Source organism: Salminus brasiliensis, chromosome 1 (genome assembly GCF_030463535.1).
Source record: "Salminus brasiliensis chromosome 1, fSalBra1.hap2, whole genome shotgun sequence".
Classification (NCBI taxonomy): Eukaryota; Metazoa; Chordata; class Actinopteri; order Characiformes; family Bryconidae; genus Salminus; species Salminus brasiliensis.
Genome location: NC_132878.1, coordinates 81,600,723 through 81,621,385, shown reverse-complemented (window position 1 = coordinate 81,621,385; position 20,663 = coordinate 81,600,723). Strand labels below are relative to the sequence as shown.

Sequence of the window (20,663 nt, the reverse complement as noted above, 5' to 3'; positions counted from 1 at the left end):
TGGTGAAATTTCTTCCCTGCTAGATATTCCACCATCAACCAAGAGTAGTATTGAAAAGTGGAAGCATCTAATACAAGTGCTGGGGTGCATAGTGCATAAAAGTCCCCACCGCTTTGCTGACTAAATATCTAAACAGTTCCAAACCTGCTGCTAGAGCTGCAAAGGGGTGGGGGTGGGGGGGGGGGTAACTCATATTAATGCCTATGAATTTAGAATGGGCTCCTGTAAGTGTAATATGTAGGTGTCCCAATTCTTTTGTCCGTATGCTATAATTGGGTCCCTTTTATTTTGAAGCTGTGAAAGATGGAAATAAGTCTTACCATTAATTGCCTTTTTGAAAACAGGACATCTTTTACTTGCTTAGTAATATTTACTATTTATTTACTATTTTGACCAAAACATTTGCATACCACTGTAAAAAAAAATAGCATGCTCATCTGCCAGTGGCAGTGCTAATAGATGGCAAAATTTCTTCTGTTCAGAGCAACAGTGTCTCCTCTCTCTCTTTACATTTCAGAGTGAAGTAAAACTACTTGTCCGATTGCTCAAGAAGTGATATTTTAAGATAAACAATTTAACCAAATAGAAAGCAAAATCAAACAAACCATACAATTCAAAGAATGAGAGTGGCCTACATCATTTAGTATAATTTTCTAATATTACTTTTGTTTAATACAGTGTGTTAGATTAGATTAGGTTAGATTCAGTAACTTTGCTAAATTGGTTTATGTTTGAAGGATTTGTTTTGTTTCTCTGGTGAAATTTACTGTCTGGCACATACAAAGCAAAGTGTCACAACAACCTTCCCTAACAAAACTCAGATCAACAAAAATGTGTATAAGTGGTGAAAATGACTTTGTACAATTGTACAAAATATTCAATTTAAAGAGCCACTCATTGGTAGTGTCCTGCAACTGTACCAAAAAAATCAAAACCAAAAACACATCAAAATCACTGCAAAAAAGAGGATGAAAAATGTTTTGAGACATTTGGCCCTGGTGTAGCGTAGTCCGGTGGCTGAAGAATTATGTTCTTTGGCTAGAAGGCTTTGGCAATACAATGACATACTGTAGCTTAAAGTCATGGCTGCAACAATGTGGGTATACCAAAAGCTCTTTGTTCACTGAGAATCCCTTTGCAATATGGACCACCTTTGACATGTCCCCCAGTCTACCAGAGATAGAAGTTTCTTAGAAATCATAGTGTTATAAATAAGGGTGAGGTGACTGAAGAACGAACAGTAGGCATATGATGCAGACATCTCTGAGACAAAGTTTCCAAAGAGTTTGTGATTTTGATTTGAAGACAAAATTATCTTAAATATTTACATATAAACCCAAGTGATCAAGTGAGACAAAGATAGAACGTTACACCCTCCCCACCCCACCACACATATATTCTTTTTTTCTTTTTGTCAGTACAAATGTAAAAATTTAGAACACATTTACAAGTTAAAAAAATCTCAGGATTCAGATGGAACAGACTTTGGTAGTAGTAGTTTCTTATTTGTCCTTGATTTAGGTATGATCTGTACTCTAAATTCTTTTCTTCATCCTGGATGAGGACACCCGAAACCCAGCACTATGCTCCCTCAAAAAAGCAGTTTTGACTATTATTTCTTTTCTTTTTTTTATTTTTATTTGGTTTTGCGTCAAGTCTCTCAGTTTCACTTCATGGTTGCGACAACACTGCTAATAATACTTCTGTTCGCTATCCTTGACAGTCCGTCGCAGTACAATGGGTAGGAAATGTCCGGGTCTTTAGTGTCCAGTCGGTTGGAGGTTAAGAGATTGGTACATGGTTCTAGTTTTCCGCAGCACTCATATACCAGCCCCAATACCAGCCTAGTTTAAACTACGGGTGCTCTTCCAAGGTGTCGGTCAGAGTGTCCATGGGTGCCACTGGTCCAAGCTCTGGCTGTTTCAACCTTTTTATTGTGTTTTTCAACGCCTGCCTTTTGTTGCAGAACCAGACGCGCACCACCTCGCGGTCGTAGTTCAGTTTCTCTGCAATTTCGGTCATCTCCTGGCCAGAGGGGTGCGTGTTCTTCTCAAAGTGGCTGTTGAGGATCTCCAGGGCCTGCGGGGTGAAAGAGGTCCGGCGCTTGCGCTTTTTGGAGGGTTCGCTGCCGATAAACTCGGTGAGGTTCTGCATGCCGGAGCGATGGCGGGCTTCCGCCTCTGCCATCCAGCGCTCCAGCACAGGCTTAATCTTCTGGGCGCTTTTTGGGGTGATGTCCAACTTCTCAAACCTGGCAGGATATAAAAGGCCAGGGTTCAGTTTGCCTGTCAGACTGCTAGCTATAGTGTTCTCTTGGGCTTCCTGTGGTAGGAAAAAGTGGCTTCTCAGGATGGTGTGTCTGGGGGAGAATTGAGAGAGAACAAGCTTACTCGGGTGCCCTGATTGGACAAGGGGTTTTCCTGCCTGACCCCGTGTCCCAGGAAGGGCCTCCTGGTCCCAGCTGCCAATGGGACAGAGAGTTTTTTTTGTTGTTGTTTGTTTTTATGTAATTTTCTTGTTTCTTCAGCATGCCAACTGCTTTGTTCAAAACGTAACTATTTCCTTTTTTTGCTAGCCCAGCTTCTCACTCTCTGTGCCCACCCCGCAGTGAAGGACCAAGGAGACTCTTCCATAGGCTGGGCGAAACAAATCAAATGCTCCATAAAACAAGCAATCAGCTAAGTGCTACAATTCAGACTAAATGCTACTATTAAACAGTAAAGTGGGCTTAAACTATATTGTTTAACTCAAATGCACAGTGATCAAAAGACTTAAACAGAACACATTGCACAGTATGATCCAATTTATTTAATATTCTCTCTTTTCATGAGAAATATTAACACACTGTCAAGTAGGTAGCAGAACATGCACTAAAACATTGAAACCATTATTTATTCACATTTACAGCTTAAATAATTCATTATAATGCACAAACATTTTAATACGCCAACTTTTCTTCATCCTCAAATACCCCTACCATTTATTAAATGTTTAATGCTAATACATTTTCATTCCCTAGTTTTGAATATGCTTGCAGGTTTACAGGCATTTTGGAGTAACAGGTTGTAATTTGACCTTAGATATTATTGTAATTCTTATGTTGCTTGGTTTAAGAGACTAGTTTTAAGTAATGTGTATTAAAATTTTAGTTTCGTTATTAGTGCTTGTGTTTGGGTTAGTAGGTTCTTTATTTAAAGGCTTCATGTGATCATAATTGCTTTGTGTTATTTCTGACAATATGATATAGATGCAGTTGGCAGTGGTTTCACGTTACTTGGTTGAATGGTCCATTATAGATGCCTCATAGATGTTCACCTGACATTCAACTAACATTCAGCTGATCTATTAAATGCGACTGAACTCTAAGTTGAATGTTAATGACTGTCTATTGAATGTAACCCTACACTTAACCCTAAACTCAACCTTAACCATGAATCAACATTACATCTTAACTCTTACCTTAACCTAAACCTTAAATCGAATCCTAAACCCAAACCTAAAAGGGTAAGGTTAGGGTTAGGGCTGAGTGTAGGGTTACATTCAATAGACAATCATTCCTCATAGTCAGAGGTCCTCTCTGCACTGACACAGCCTGGTAGAGATACGCAGTGCTAAAACACATAACAAGTCTCTGAGGCGCTCTAATGGAGAGCTGTGTCAGTGTGTTCACTGTCCTGCCCTTCTCCTAACCAGCGCACGGACACCTGTCATACAGGCCGAAAAAAGCCCAGCTCCAGCTCTCTTAAACAACACACTCCCCCCTTAGTCCCAGGCTCTTCCACAGGCTCCTGCGAGGGCGTCTTTGATGGAATCTTAACTGGCATTTGAAGAGACGCCTCGAGCAGGGGCAGAGGCCCCCCGCACTTTCAAGACCCCAAATGTAAGAAGGCACTTTTTTAACAGAAGGATGAATGATGGGCCGGTGTGAACACTGGACTTAGGAGGAGACAAAGGCAGAGATGTGGCATAGCAAAGGCTTAACTTATTTATCAATTTATGAATTATTGTATTTGTTCATGTTTCGGCTTGTTGCCTGTTCAAGGTTAAAATGCTGGTTTCTAGGAATCAGTGGCATTGCAACAGAACTGGAGATTGGAACGTCTTACTGCTGCCATATCAAAACTTTCTTTAGTTCTTTAATTCTTTAACACTCTAAAAAGGGTTCTCCAAAGGTTCTTTAGTAAAGACAATGGCTCTCTATATAACTATGACAACTCTGTTGTGTATAGAATGATATATTGTCCTGTATATAATTTGAACCTTTTATTTATTTAACTTCTTCAATAAACTTAACATATCACAGTTACAAGGTTTTGGTATGACAGCATTGATTTGCTTCAGAAGCTTTTTTTTCCGTGATACTTTTTTATTTCTTTCTATTTGCTTCCAAGGTTAAAAAACATATTCAGCCACAACCACACTGTAATTTCTCTACTGCTTCTTTAAAGAAAGGCTGTGACCTTTTTTAAGGCCTTTTATTTACCTGCTTTGCGAAGATCTTTACCGTGTGTCACTTCAGACTGCAAGCACTAAAGTGTGAGGTGCTCTCAGTTGTGACCTGCTTTGCCTTGTGAATGATGCAAATATGTCCTATTACAATACTGAACATGACATAACAGTGAGTGGGGATGACCTGAGGCATGAATCTAGCACAGCAAGTAATTCTTAAAGAGAAAAGAAATGAATGATTAAGTATATCTACTCATTTACGGGCGCTTAGCATCCCTTCCGCCTAATTTGTTGCGCAAATTATAAAGGACAGTTTCCCATCCTGGGCTATGAATCATTGATGGAAAGCCAGTGTGCTGGTGTGGATTAATGGTGTACATTCGTGCAGCTTAAACGGGGTAAAATGATTCCCATCTTGAAATTATGTGAATCAACGACATCTCGCAAGCGTCTGTGTGCAGTGTTGCATTCTAAGTAGGGTGCGTGCCGAGGTTGGTGGTGAATCATTGCATTTAAGAAGAGAATTAGATTTGTCACAGAAAGGTGGTGCCTGATACGAGGTTGATACGAGTGAATTAGCAATTACTCACTGCTGTAACAGTAATAGGATTTGTGTCGGATATGGTATCCATTTTAGGATACGGTTAGCATTTTAGGTACTTTCTATGTACCTATAAATGTAAGTGTACTTGCAGATAAATGAGAGCTAAAGTACACTTGAAAGTGAAAGTATTCTCTGAACTTGTTTAAATATGTCATAGATTTACTCACTTCTGTGACAGGAAAATAGATTTGATTGGAAATAGTTTCTATGCTGATGACTGTATAAAACATGTATAAAATGTATAAATGCAAATGAGCACAAATTGAAAGTCCACCATCGATCAGACTGTATTAAACATTCTCAGAGCTTTTTTTCATCTATCCACAGATTTGATCAGGGTGGACCATGTCCTTTTTGTGATTGTTGGGACGAAGCAATAAAGCTTTTCCCCCCTCAAAGTAAGCAATGAGATCAGACAAGATGGAGACATCTGTCATGCTGAGTTTGACTGAGCAAAGACTACAAGAGCCCCAAGAGCTTGCACACTGGTGAGCGAAAAACACGCGCTCATCCTCATCCACCTCGTCTCTGTTGATGTTAACCAAAGGAAAGCATGTGAAGTCTGCCTTTAAACGCTACAGCGCTGAGCAGTCTGTCATGTCCAATGTCATACAAATGAACGTATAATGAAATAAGAAAAAGCCTGTGTCCTCTCCGAAGAGCTTAGATGAAAGAGCACGCTGGCGAAAACATCACATCGCCCATTTATTTTGGAAGCTAATGGCTTTTAATGTATGATATAAATATCTGAATTATGTATCGGGAAATGTAAATATTTCATGTGGAATTTTTGAGACTTTAAGCGTTAGTTTGGAGCTTTATAAGGTATTCCCCCCTTTACGCAACCCCCTCCCCCCTTCGCACGCCGTTTCAGGTTTTATCGGCCTTTTGATGTTGATGGGATGAAATTTTTAAAAGTGTGTCACGCTGCTGTGTCACATATACAGAAGCAGCTCATCAGTCTGGCGTGTGCTTCCTTAAAACTGCAGCGCATTAGAATGAAAAGCTGAACAAAAACAAACGCTCTACGCTGAGCACTTTTCAACAAAGAATTAATTAATTTCATTAGCGTGGAATATTGAGGTCCAATATTTCATAGCGCCAACCACTGGCTTTTCACATATGCAAATCCAGTATTATATGGCATATTGTGCTCTAATAAATACAATCTAACATGTCAACTTTTTGTCTGATGAAAGTGCTACACGAATATAAGTGTATACATCATTTTAGACAAAGGTTTTTAAAAGTGAGTTTGGTTGGGGCTACGTGAGGTTTGTAGACATTGCTGAATATTTCATCCGTAATGCTCCATAATGTCCCAATCCATTTTGTTATGCACTGGGAAACATGTCGTTTTCATTGAAAGTCTAGTCCTGTCATGTTCTCTTTAGCTGAATACACGACAAATGCATGGCAGTGGACTTCAGTAATTATTAACTGCTTTAAGTGCTTCGCGCAACACATCAGCTAATATATGCTCACGTAACTCGATCCTTGCATATAGACAGGACACAAACTAGACACAGGCTAAGGAGTGCCAAAAGGGAACGTCAATTATGTATATTCTCTTTAATATCTTAATTACTTCTGATTAAATATGTATAAAGTCATAGAGCTGATTTGTAAATGATAACAACTTCGGACAGTGTAAGGACACACTGGGCAAGGTTTAATATAACTACCAGAAATAGGTTTACAGTTAGAGTTACGGTTAATTTAATAGAAGAGAGCAAATGTTGATTTTACACTGTGCATTACAGATTAGAGTTCATTTAATATAAGCTATTTTCTCTTTGGTTTTCTTTGTAAAATGGTATGGCAGTGCGTAGGATTATGATGTTATCATTGTTATTTTAAGAATTTTTATTAATTAATATTTAAGTGTCTTTTGTAATATTAGCAAGACAACGAGGACTACTTACCAAAACCTTAAGTAGTTTTAGCAGCTTCATTTCCTAAATGATATCCTAATCAGCTGACCTTTATAGACTCTTGACAGCATTGTGGGCTGCCTCCTTAATGTAAGCCTTTTTAAAGGTTTTGAGAAGATTTTGAGATGTTTCTTTGCTAAATCAAACTAGTTTTACAGCCAACCTAATCTATTCTGCCCTGTTGATTATACTCAACAATGATACAAAATAATTAGACATCACAAGTTACATGACATTTTGATTCATTTGAAGTAGTTTTGTATTTTGTAGATTTTGTATTGCTGCAATTAGTCTTCCTTACCTGCAGATGGCAGACTGGCTGTAGGCAGGCCCCTCTGTAGCACTAAGGGCCTGTCCCACCTGAGTTTGCGTCAGGCCTAGAGACAGGCGGCGGATTTTAAATGCTTTGGCGAATTCTCTGATCTCCTCTAGATTCACCCCATCCACTTCGCTGGGGGCAGTTTGAGGGTCTGAGGAGGGGACAACACAAAGAGAACAGAGGTATAATTCATCATGTCTTTTAATAATATTAGAAATATTATGTTTCCCTATACTGTTCAGCGATCATCTAAGTAAAATCTGTCACTTTGAGAAACGCACCGTCAGAAATGACAATGTTACAAAAAATGAAGGAAAACCAAAAGCCACCAATTGGTATTATGCAAAAGAAATGTCAACTAGTGGCTACTGATATCCTTTCATTGTCAGAGACCATGTAACAACGCTTGAGTATCGTTTTTGAGAAGCCTGCATAAAGCATGCAGTTTCACTGCACTGGGGCAAATTCAGCTTTGAAGTGAGACCTCTTTAAAAAGACCTTCATGGTTTTATTTTTCTCTCCATGTTTATATTTTTTATCCTCAGGGAGTGCGGCTACTATTTGATTTTGATAAGCTCTCTTGGATGACAATGGATACATTCATTGCCAAATTGAAAACCCAAGCATACGAGCCTCAAATATGTGGCAACTATGCGGCAACTCATCTTGTGAACTGCCATCTCCAAAGGTTTTATTTTTTGAAGAGAACCATGAAAGAATGTGACACATAGGGACAAAAAGAATTCCCAGATAAAAAGAGGGGTTTCCAGCAGGAATGCATATCTATTATGGTTAAGAATCCTTTCTTGGCCTAGGTCAACAGACACTGAACATGCAGCCACATTTAGTCGTGAAAACCATTTGATTGCAGCGGCTAAAGGAATGCGAGTCATTAGTTCCTGCTATTTAAAAACTTCTTCTGGCTATAAGAAATCTTTCACGCTTCAATATCAAAGAGCCTCCTGATCAGTAATATGTGATTTTCAGTTGTGCATCACTGTCCTTTGACCTGGCATCCTGCTTATGAGGAAAAGAAAAGTTTGGCAGATTAAATAATTGATGCTGGTCATTATCAATAAATTATTAAAGGAATCCTCCAGGCGTATTGAAGGAAAAACCTACTGAACCGGCCCCTTGTCATCCCTCATAAGTAAATGTGATCTTCAAATGTGGAGTTGTGCTTGCGTCGGCTCTGTGCTCATGTTAAACACATTGTTTAATGGTGAAGTGTTGAACAGCAATAGTCAGTAGTTCATAGTCATCCAGAAAAACAAACACATTGCAAAATAACACATGAATAATTCTAAAGTTTAAAGTTTAAAATTATAATAATATATATAATAAAATTATTAAATTATTATTTTGCATAGGAAAATTAAGTTATCATTTAATATTCCATTTTGTATTGTCTGCATTTTGCTTAAATGAATTTAATGTCTAACTATTTCTAGAGATTGTATTGTATAATAAGTAGTAATTATATGACTGGGTAAATACAACAAGCTGTACTTTTGACAGAGCGTTTCGGCTTCTTTTAAGAACTAACTTTGATTTAGATTTTATTTTATCCTCATGTTATGACAACCATTTAGTACATTATAACATGCCTTCACTGTGGCTGGCAGTACTTGGATTTCATAGGATGTCTGTACATTGTAAAAAAAAGTACATTTCCACCAGGTTTTTGAGCTTACACAACTACTTAAAACCCTTTAGTGAGTTATACACATTTATGGATTTTGGCAGATGCCCTTGTCCAGAGCAGTGTAGGTAAATCTAAACGTAGGTCTGTTGCAGGGTGGGCAGCAGTGTGACCTATTACACTACACCAGCCCCCTGGCATTATAACAGGCATTATTGCTTAGTTTTAAAGTCAAAGATTAAGCGTAGTCCTATGCTTTGCTTTGTAGGACTCTGCTTTGCTTTGAATTAAGAATCTCCATTTAGAAGACTCTCCATTGTAGTCCAAGACTATGCTTAATCTATCTATGTTTAATTGTCGGGAAACCGACAATGGTGTTTTGGCATTTGCATTATGAACACTGTTGGTAGTCAAAGCAGATCTTCCATAAAAACATGACTTCAGGATCAGCCTATTGCTCTTTTCTATTGCTTCATTTGAAGAAGGTAATCCTTTCAAGGTTCAAAAAGTTCAAAACATATGGTTGCTCTTACTGTTTTGCTCAATTAACTTGATAAAAAGGGATCATTCAGACTTTGACGTTTGATTTATTTACAGTGCAATATGCTTTGTTGTGATACCAATACTATAGCCACCACTGTGGAATCTGTAGAACTTAAGTCCCTTTACAGACGTATTTTTGGGAAATTAACAGTATGAACGTGCATCTCTAGCTGCAACCTCTTTCTGAACAATGTTTAGACTGAAATTTTATCTCCTTCAGCAATATTCGTTCAGTATTGTGAATGATTATGAATGAATAAAAGGTACAGGCAAAAATCAATGTTGGTGTGGACTTACTGTATGGCTATATATTTGTTTTCTCATTCTTTTGGGCTGAATGTGAAACCCAGAACAGGATTTATTCCAGCCGTGCAAAAACATTCAGGCTTTTGTAGCTGTGGGTCACTTTGATTTTTTCCTCCATTCAAACCATGTTGTGCCGAGTTAGTGTTAGCCAAGGACATTGCGACAAACACAGCGTGGCATAGAAAGCTGCACCATGGCGGCAAATTGACAAAATGAATGGAGAATGCCAGAGGTATTATGTACATTTTGACACAGAAGAAGGAAGAAAAAAAAAAAGAAATATGAATCAGTCCATTGGTTGTGTTCACAACAAGTTGATCAATGGCAACTTCCCTTTTATTGAATTCAAAACTCCATTGCAGATGCCTTTGAAATGGGTTTAGGGCAATTGCCTGTGACAAATGAGAATTTATCTAAGTAAAGCAGTTTTTAAAGGCACGGCGTGGCTGTGACAGGCAGCCAGGGGTGATTTATATGTGGTGGTTACGGAGGCTAAGCAACTCCACACAGCCTCTCTGTTCGTGAAGCGTACAGTTTTTTAATAGTCTGCAGAAAAATAGTAATAATAATAAAAAAAGGAACTGTTCAGTTACTCACAAAGAGACCAAAACTATTGGTAGACTTTATACTGTTGGGTCATATAAACAGAAGGCTATAAAGAAAAGAGTAGAAGAGCCAGTCTCAAAAAGGAAGATACTTTCTGTTTTGTGGACAGACCAGACCTTTTTTTTCAAGTCCAGTCCTTATACCTCAGATCATACACTATGACCCGTGTTCACTTCAGTATATTCATACCATTATTTCCTTTCAAACATCAAGTGCACGCTAAAGCCAGCCACACTGCGATAACCACCACTTTACTAACCTGTAATTTTATGCTAGTTTCTGTGTGTGTGTGTGTATGTGTGTGTGTGTCAGAGAGAGATAGAAAAAATGTGTATACTTGTAAGAGAGAGTGAGCGTGAGCGTAAAGTGTGGGTATCCATAACTGTGGCCACATGTAGTGCAGTGAAGCGTTGCTGTGGTTACTCACTGCTAACCAGCTGTCCCACGCTGAGAGCCGAGGATGAGGATGAGGATGTTGAAGAGGATGAAGATGCCTGGCGCAGAGGGCTCTGGCTGTGGGGCATTCGCAGCAGGCCTGGCTGAGATACGGGGGGAGGCGGCTGGGCCTGGGCAGCCTGGGGTAGCTGTGGACACATACACACACACACAGAAAGAAATATATCAAAATACTACCTTCTGGTCAAAAAAACTATTTCACACTGTAATTTTCTACTGTGCTGTAAAACAGAATGCATACTACCTCGTGGTTACACCTCTTTAAATGGGAATACACTACAGGCCAAATGCCTGAAACTTTAATTTAGTAAAATAATGAGCAACAAATGTTGCTTTTTCTAAAAGATAACAGAGTGTAAGATGTTTACTTCTCAATGCAGTTAGTAACCATGTGTTTATTACTTGTCAAAATACACAGATAGGACCCACAGTTTAGTTTCTGACTTTCATGACTACCTACAGTAGGATAAAGTAATTGTAACTACAAAATAATTTGAGTGAAAAGTAGTCTCTTTAAAATGTGAACATGAAGTTAATGTAACAAAAATGTTATTTAAATTAGAAATGTTAATGTTGTTGTTGTTGGAACATTTGGTGGTGTGTCCCCCTTATGATTTAATGACAGCATGCAGATCCATCTAAGAGTTGTCTGAACTTGTGCTTCCATTAGAAGTGGGCAATATGATGATATTGTGATCAATTTTGTTACTGTGATACAGTAAGCGTATCGTGGATATCATCAGTGTCTAAAGAACACTGACCAACTGCACATTTCATTTTCTCATCGCTATTTACATCTCCATTTACAAACCTATGTTTGTTAAAACCTTTGGCTTTAAAATAAACCACTGATTTTCCTGTAATGGTGGATTTGGACTTTTTCCAATAACTAGCAATGTCTGGTGCTGAAATGCTGCCCTCTCTAGAACAATTGAGGCAAAGATTGTTTCAGAAAATGTACTACAACAAAACATGTATTTTTCTGAAGTTGTTGCATTTTAGCACATTGCTAGCTTTGACTACGGCTAGCAGGGTTTTCTCTTGTGGGCAAAGTACTTGTTAATTTTGGGGGAGTAAACAAGTATAATGGGTCAAGACTGTAACAGTTTGGGGTTTTGGAATTGGGCCATTTAACAGCCCTCTTTTTTTAATGAAGAGACAGAAGTGTTTGAGCTTCATGCTATGTCACTTACACCTTCCTAACTCTTATTATTCAAGAAAAACACAGTTTCCATCCTAGGACACGGTTTAACGCTTATTGTTATTACATATGTCATTATCTGTGAGTGCCCCCCCCCCCCCCCCCCCCAAAACCCATTTTTCTCACAGAGGGAGATTTGAAATCAAAGTTTTAGATTTTCAAAACTTTCACATTTCACTGCATGCTTCTGTATTTTTGTCCTGTAGTGTATCGCAGACAGACCAGAGCGTATGACGGCTAGAGTGTGCCACCTTGAGTGGAGAAGACAGATTTGGACTGGTTGAGATGCCAGTGCCTAGTGCTTCACTTTCTACACAATTTCTCCTTGAACACTCCTGTCACATGCTTTCAAGCACACATAAAAAAATGGCACGATGACAATGCAGGGATATTCAGGCTCCTTAACATGAAATAGCAAGCGCACCAGTTTAGTGAAAGCAGTAATCACAATCCTGCCGGAGCCATATGGGCCGTCATTAGGAGCAATGTGGCATGAGCGTAAAACTGTATATTTTCATGTTTTATGCACGATTGAGCTGCTTTTACAAGATCAAGACGAGTGCGTCTCCCCTCGGTAAGAAAGGTCTCCTTGTCAATCTAAAAGTAGGTTAGATTCTTGATGCCATTCCCTTGCGCTATTAATTATACTCTCCAGAGTGTGTGTGTGCGTTTGTGTGTGTGTGTTTGGGTGTTTGTTTGGGGTGGCGAGAAGATGTCAGAAGAAGTGTTGCACACACTGTCAGAGCTGTCGGCGGCTGCTGGAGGAATTATCCGGAATCTTGGCGGCTCGGGGCTGTTTGACAGCCGTAAATTATCGGATGGCAAAGATTGCTCGCGAGTTATTCGGAAGACGCAGACGACACGCCATAAACATTATTACAAATGCATTAACGTGCTCGCGCGGGTGATCAGACGCCGTGTGAAAACGGCACGGCACACCTCCTGAAGAAAATGGGGTCACCCTGTGTATGTCTTTCTTTTTGTCTTTATCAAGGGACTGACCATAAATCGTAGAGTGGCATGGGGAATAGGGACCCCTACTATATATCTGTAGTGAAGAAACAAAGGCCTATGCTTGTAGCCTTCCTTTGCACTGCTCTCCCCCATTTGTTTTGATCTAGACAATGCTATTAATGAACAATAGTTGTTGTTTGGTGTGTGTGTTTGTGTGTGTGTGTGTGTGTGTGTGTGTGTGTGTGTGTGTGTGTGTGCGTGTGTGTGTGTGTGTGGGCCCTGACAGCCTTTTTTTCCACACTCCTCTCTGCAGGGGTTCCGCTCAATGAGCGTCTTCTACTGTCTCTAAGAGTGCTTCTGACAGGAATAGCACACACACACACACACACACACACACACACACTGAATCTGATTTTGTAGTTGCACAAAGTATGGTCCAGTTTACAAGCATAAACACATATACCTCATATCTCACACACAAAGCCTTCTCTCTCTCCCTCTAAAACCCCAGTTTTAGTCATGTCCAGTTTAGTCATGTCCAGTTTAGTCATGTCCAGTTCAGCTACATCTCCACACACAATGTCACCAAGCTGGGAGGGTAAAGGGCAGCACATGCAGACACATGACATACCTCCACATCTCATCATAACGCAGCCTCATTGGGCAGCTCAATACTGTATCAAACTACCAGTCTCTCAACAGTCAGGCCAGTGCTTAGACTTGCCATGAATAAAGCCTATATCTATAAAGGCCCCCCCCAATGCCCCGTCCATGCCTGCACAGACACTAGGGCTGCACAATATGGATACAACACTAGTATTGCATTTACAGTATATGTCCAAATGTTTGTGGACACCCCTTCTAATGAAGCTACTTTATGTTGCAATCATGGCTGACATAGATGTACACATGCTGACACACACACACATACACATGCACACAGCTTCTCCTCCCTGTAGAGAAGGATTGCCAATACAATAGGAGCAGATAAACATGAACCCCCTACCAGCTTTGAGCTGTGAAGCAAAGGAACTGTATTCTCTGGAATGATGGTGCTCCATCCAGTATTTCTGAGAAGAATTAAACTTTGATTTTGTAATATGTGCCAATACTTTTATCCATATAGTGCATATTGCTTAAGTGAAATCAAAAAGTATTAGGACATTTGTGCCATTCTTACAAGCACAGATAGTTTATTGTGTTAAGATGTGTAAGTGTGTAAGTATTCTTTCAAAAACATTAAAACTTTAACTTTTCTAATTTATTTATACTAACTGATTAACTGTGTCCATATACTTTTCGGGGGCAGCGTTTTTATTGCATGTAATTTTGTTGAGTTATATAAATACTCTGGTTCATCTAAAGATCCAGATGACAACAACACAACAACACTGTGATTGGTTAGATTTGCATATTGCAACCATACATAACATCAAGCATCAGAATGCCAGTATTGCGACCACAATTAATAAGCTGTGTATTGTGTAGCTCTTACACACACACACACACACAGGCCTATGCTCTTATACCCACGCTTATTGTACACACACATACACACAAACTTCCTGCAGCTTATTATTAGTTGAAAAAGACTGAATCTTTGGATTCTGTCAACACAGGAGTGCTCTCTCTCTCTGCCTCGCCGTCTCCCTCTTTCTCTCTCTCTTTCTCTTTCTCTAATCCTAACTAGCCATGTCAGGAGTGTTCCTCTGAAGGGAAACACTGAGACAATACGATTTTACATTTGTGTGCTATGCTGCTATGCTCCGTCTTAAGTCAGGAAGAAAGTGAAGGAGATAAAAAAAAATCTTTTCATGTTGAGTCGAGTGTGGGAATGGGAGAGGAAGGCAGAAACTTTGCATGTGAAAAAGGGCTCTGACTACTTCGGAGGTATAAATGCAAATGGATTGACTGGCATACATGTGTGATCACATTATATTTTAAAGCTGTTATGTGGATATGATGAGCAACATTTTTAATTATTTCCCAGTTTTAAACAGGCTTCATATCAAACACAATACAAAAGATGACAGTTTGTTTTATATATTTTTTATATATATGGATTTATAATAACACACATGCCAATACTTTTGGATCCAAACTTTAATTGCAAAAGCAGCCCAATGTAGTGTGAATCCATTAATGTGTAGTAATGTACTGCAGTGTGAATGCATCAGTGTGTAATTGTAGAAAACATGGACAGTGCAATGTCTCTCAAAAGGGAAGCAACCATGGGTCTAGTGCTTCGACTGGCTGATTGCAGTATGATGTGTAGCTCCACCCATCCCCATATGTTTCAGTGACAAAACAGCCCATTTTCCATCTCATTGCTCTCCTCTAAACTTCCTTTCCATCTCCAGTGTCCAATTACAACAGTTTTGTGTCGCTGTGCTAATACTGACACATTTTTATATGCTTAAAAATCAAAATTACACTTAGGAATTAAGTGGTTGACAGCCTTGGCTGGCAGAGACTGTCTGCAGGACCTGCATCACACCCTCTCTGTCCATTACATGAAGAAGCTGAGTTGTAGTAGAATGTTTATGAACTGCGCTTTTACTGTTGAAACATTACACCTGGCGGACAAACTGGGTATCCTGGGGAAAAAATCTGTTCTGCTTCTGCACTGTAAGCTCAATGAAGGCAGTCTAAGACACAGTTGGTCTGGGAGAAGGTGGCGGGTCTACTGAGTGAGCAGACAAATCTGGCTCCACCTCTGGTCTGTACTGTACAGACTCTGGTTCATATTTGAGATTGTGGCGTTTATTTTTATAGAACTGCAGTGAACGTAACCATGTGTCCATGTTTTTTACAGTCTTAGGAGTGTTGTAATGTACTGCTGTTGGTTTAAAGTACTGATGTGACTTGACTTCTCCACATGGCTAAATAATATTTCTGTACATTAAACAAATAAATAAAATATAATTGAACTATTACCTGTTTTATGAGCATAGTTATTATTTTACATTGATATGAATTTGGTTGGATGTTTTTAGTGAAGAGGATAGAGCTTGACCAACTGACAAGCGAAAAGTCTGAGAATTCTTTGTAGCTCTAAATAAACATTAAAGGAGTAAAAGGTATCTTTTTGTGTCTGAAATGTAACATCACAAAAGAACAAGTACTGAGTTTCAAGAACACTTGAGTAAAGTACAGATCTTAAATACTTGCAGTAACTAAATATAATTACTACAGTATTTTTCAGCCCTCACCTGCTGTCCAGGTTTGATTGGTGACAGTGTGATTCCCTGGGTGTTGATCACAGGTAGGATCTGGTTCCCAATCACTGTGGCGATGATCTGACCTTGCGCATTGGTCAGCAATTGCGGCGTGATAGGCTGGACCTGTAGCGAAGGAGTCCCTCCTCCAGATTGGTTAGAGGGTCCTGCAGAGTTTGGCATCAATGGGATTGTCCCAATAATCTAGAAATAAAAAGGAGAAAAGAAATTAGATTAAAAATACCACATGAAACAGCTTATTGAACATTGTAGCCATCAGAAGTTCTAAAAGAAAATAAGTTCTAATATGTTATCAATGTGTCACTGAAACAAGCAGAGAAAACCTGTTGATGTGTAGATTCTATCCATTGTGATCATCAACACACATAGGTGTCAACCACCAGAGACAGTAAACCAAAATTAAATAAATAATCTCACAGTTTCTAAACTGTGTAAATTCACTGATACATTAACTTGCTCGAATACAGATACATAGCAGACAATTAAGTAATTTATATATACCACTCTTAAAGACACAGTAACAGAAACAGCCTGTTGCATGCAGCCCTTCAGTTTATGCGGGTTACATACCAAATTATTATTTTTTAATTATTACAGATATCTGTTGATATAAATAGGTCAGAAAATAATCTATTTTTTTAAAAATCATTTGGTATATAAACTGCATAAACTAAAAGTGGAATACTTTTTAATGCAGGATATTGGCCTTTTTAACTCTAGAGATTTAAAGGAACCACCCGTCTTCATGCCTGAATAAACGATGCATACAAGATTACAGTTTACAGTTATGAAAAACATTCCAAATAATTTTGTCTGTTTCTGTTTATTCAGCCTACTAACAATGTGACAGATGGAGTTTGCACACCATCTCTTGGTCATTGGCTAGCACAGAGATAGATGGCCAACAATGAAAGAAGTAGCTGGAAGGGTAGCCTCAGAGCACACACACACACACTCTTTTACACTTATACTGATGACATGTCCCAGAGTCTTGTCTAGTAGCAGATTGAGGATGCAGCTCGTGCCACCTGATTATCCATCAGAGTGGGTTGAGTGAGGACAAGGGCAAAATAGCCTACTGCAGTGGTGTAGATTCATGAAACACACACACACGCACGTACAAACACACACACACCGCCCGCACGTAGGCGCTCACTCACATTTAGAACACACCTACTAAAGGTCAGGATCTGAGTACATTTGTGTTAGCTGGTGCACACCACTGACTCATATCCATTATAAGACCAGAAGAAATGAGCATGCGCACATGGCTGTGTGTGTCTTTGCCAATGACAGTCTGTCATCAGTGGATGAGTAAAATGCAGCTTAGGTGTATGCAATTTAGAGAGTTACTGATGTGGTATTCCTTGCTCCCCTGCTCATATACTAACCCATACACACACACACACACACACAGACTTTATATATAATTATCAGAGATATCGTAACGGCAGAAACACATTACACACACAGATTCAACAGTGCCCTGGTTAATCTGAAACATACAGTCAGATGCCTTTTTTTCTGCAGGCCCCTGATTGGCCATTCTGCCAACATAAAGGAAATAGACTTGGACTTGATTATATTATAAATTGTTTTTATTAATTAATTAAGTCAGCTTTCACTACACCAGCCACTAGGGGGGCTGTAGAAAAAGGTTCCACCCTTTACTTAGGAGGTCATTAATGCCCTAATCAACAAAACTGGTAATTATTAGCAATATAATATCTGCTGATAAAATGCAAATATATATATATATATATATATATATATATATATATAATAAGTATTATACAAAATATATATATATTGTGAACGCAGCTTAACAAGTCAGGATTTTTCTCTGTTTTTCTAATGTCGGAATGTCAGTTTTAGCCTGAAAAACGCTCAAAACAAACACAGAACATGGACACACGCACGCATAAACACCTCCAATTCAACTCTCTGGCTCCCTCAGGGTACTCTCGCTCCTACTATCTCCTGGTCTTCACCCCTCCATTCAGCATTCGCCCCCTTTAGCCCTGCCCTCCAGTTGGAACAGACCAAAGGCCACGGCAGTGTGTGTGTGGTTGTCGCGCTTCATCTCTCTGAAGCGCAGCCTCGGTGCAGCAGACTGGGGAATAATGCTTCGAATACCTATTTCACTACTACAATTACCGAAGATTACCACCACTACATGCAGACATCCATAGCACTTGTCACAATAAAAACAAAATAGGTGTGATGGGAGAGCAGGGCTGGGGTTACATGCTGTTATAGTGCGCCAACCCACTATAACAGCGCATCTAATCAGAAGCAGGCAGTAACATTGAATCAGCTCTGTGTATCATTCTGTTGGACATGCACTTTTTTTCTGATTCTAAGGAAAGTTCTGATTAAGCTCAGCTCTATTTCAGGCATTTATTTTTAATTCCTGTGCTGTGTGGGCTGCTCAGGAGTTGCTCTCTAGCTTTTGGTTTTAGACCAAAAAGAGTAAAATAGCCCTAGAGATCTTAGATCTCTGTGCTGATAGATTTTGTGTGTCCTGAGAAATTCCACCTCAGTTCTATGAGAAGAACACTCAGTAGGCTACCAGTTTTTATAATCGTCTACCAGTCTCTGACATTGTGTTTCTCCCACTCTTCCATACAGAATTATTTCTGCTGTGTGATGTTTGAGGGATTTCTTGCATGCACATACCACAGCATCTCAACATGATTAAGATTTGGGCTTTGACTTTGTCTATTCCAGAACTCTCCATTTTCTTATTTTAAGCCATTCCTTGGTCATTGCCATGTTGCATGGTCTACCTCCATATCAGCTTCAGTTTTTAGAAAGATGGTTTCACATTTTTCTTAAGCACACGCTTATACAATATTGTATTCATAATGTGTTCTGGAGAGATTCTGGTGCACTTAGTGCACTTTGTAGGGTATCAATCATTTTTTGGCAGGTACTTAATCTCTCGCTTTGAGCTCATTTTGAATTCAGTGTTTTTTGCTATGTCACAAAACACAGTATTATGTATTATATATTAAACATAGATTGTTATGGATAAAGCCAGGAAATTTGGAAATAAAATCATCAATCATAAATGTAAATATATGATTTTACAAATAAAATCAGGGTGTATAAATCCACCCTGAGGCCTCAACCCTGTTCTTAAGGCAACAGTTCAACGGACATTTAAACTAAAGTTGTGTTGTAATGCTGTTTTAACACTACTGCTATGAAGCTACCATAGCTAACAAGTAAGAAGTTTAATGATAGAAACTGAATTTTAAAAAGAGCAATAATCACTGACATATAATTTATCCTGCCAATAGACTCTACCACCACCTCTCTAGTCACGCTAACAAACCCTGCAGCCCTGCTACAGTAAGTTGGCTGCTTTCCCCCCTCCCTCCGCCCTCCTCTCGTTGACATAATGACGACAGAGCAGTGAAAAAAAAGAGGCCGGCAATCTGTAATTCATCCTCGCCACGGCTCATTTGCCTGCGTTGCTTCGCATTAAGTGACAGATAATTTATCTCTCTCTCACTCAGTCTTTCTCTCTGTGTCTCTCTCCCACCTCTCCCCCCCTCAGCGTTAGCCACTTAGCATGTTTTACAGCGCTGCCTGACGACGCTAGTGTCCCCCTGTCTCGGGAGCTGTTCCGCTCAATTATTCATCCTCATTGGGCTAAAGTGGCTCCTCCAACAGTCGTATTTAAACGAACAGAGAGGAGATGACAGCCCACATGCACAAGATAGCATGGAGGCATTCACCATAGCGCTAACTCCTTTCACTAGCTTTATTGCTTTGGGACACAGTTAGTCTACAGCAAAGGTTTCAGTGCTTACTAGGCAGAGCAAATTAATCTATACCAGAAAGCACAGCAAACTTGGTTTTACCCACAGTTTTGTTGTTGTTTCTGTGTAGCAGCTCAATTACAGATTATAGAGTATTGACAAAATTGTACTTAATGTAAAGAGAAAATCAAACACATATTTGTTGTTTCATAATTTTTGCCACATAGCTGTACTATCCTTCCTTATTTGGAATTAAATGTGAGGATGTATACTGTTTTCTTTTTTTCTTTTTTTGTTTATAAATACCTCCTAAAGGGGATATTTGTCAACATTCTGGAGAGCTTTTCCAACCTTGCATTAGTTGCTAGAAAAGATTGTATCTATGGATAGAGCATGAATATGTCAGTGACTCTTGGACTTGATTGATCAGAATTTATCACTAATATATTAAAAAAATTATAATTATATAAATGCAAAAATACCTCTATTCCAGTGTCTGTGCTAAAGACCTCCAGGTGGTAGGCCATCACATGCAACCAAGTTTACCTGGGCCTAGAGCTGTGGGGAGCACCTGGGTTAACAGGTGTAGCAGATAAAAGAATGTAACTCTCTCAGGTTCACAAACACTTCTCTGTATCAT

General features: G+C 39.2%; 1 protein-coding gene across 1 annotated transcript in view; it reads right to left on the bottom strand.

The window, feature by feature from the left end:
• Positions 1 to 1,114: 1,114 nt before the first annotated feature.
• pou6f2 (POU class 6 homeobox 2) overlaps positions 1,115 to 20,663 on the bottom strand; it is a 127,700-nt gene continuing 108,151 nt past the window's right edge. Inside the window, 4 exon segments of the mRNA XM_072690998.1 lie at positions 1,115 to 2,359; positions 7,289 to 7,457; positions 10,831 to 10,987; positions 16,227 to 16,436. Of these exon segments, the coding sequence (XP_072547099.1) occupies positions 1,855 to 2,359; positions 7,289 to 7,457; positions 10,831 to 10,987; positions 16,227 to 16,436 (1,041 nt within the window). The 3' untranslated portion in view covers positions 1,115 to 1,854.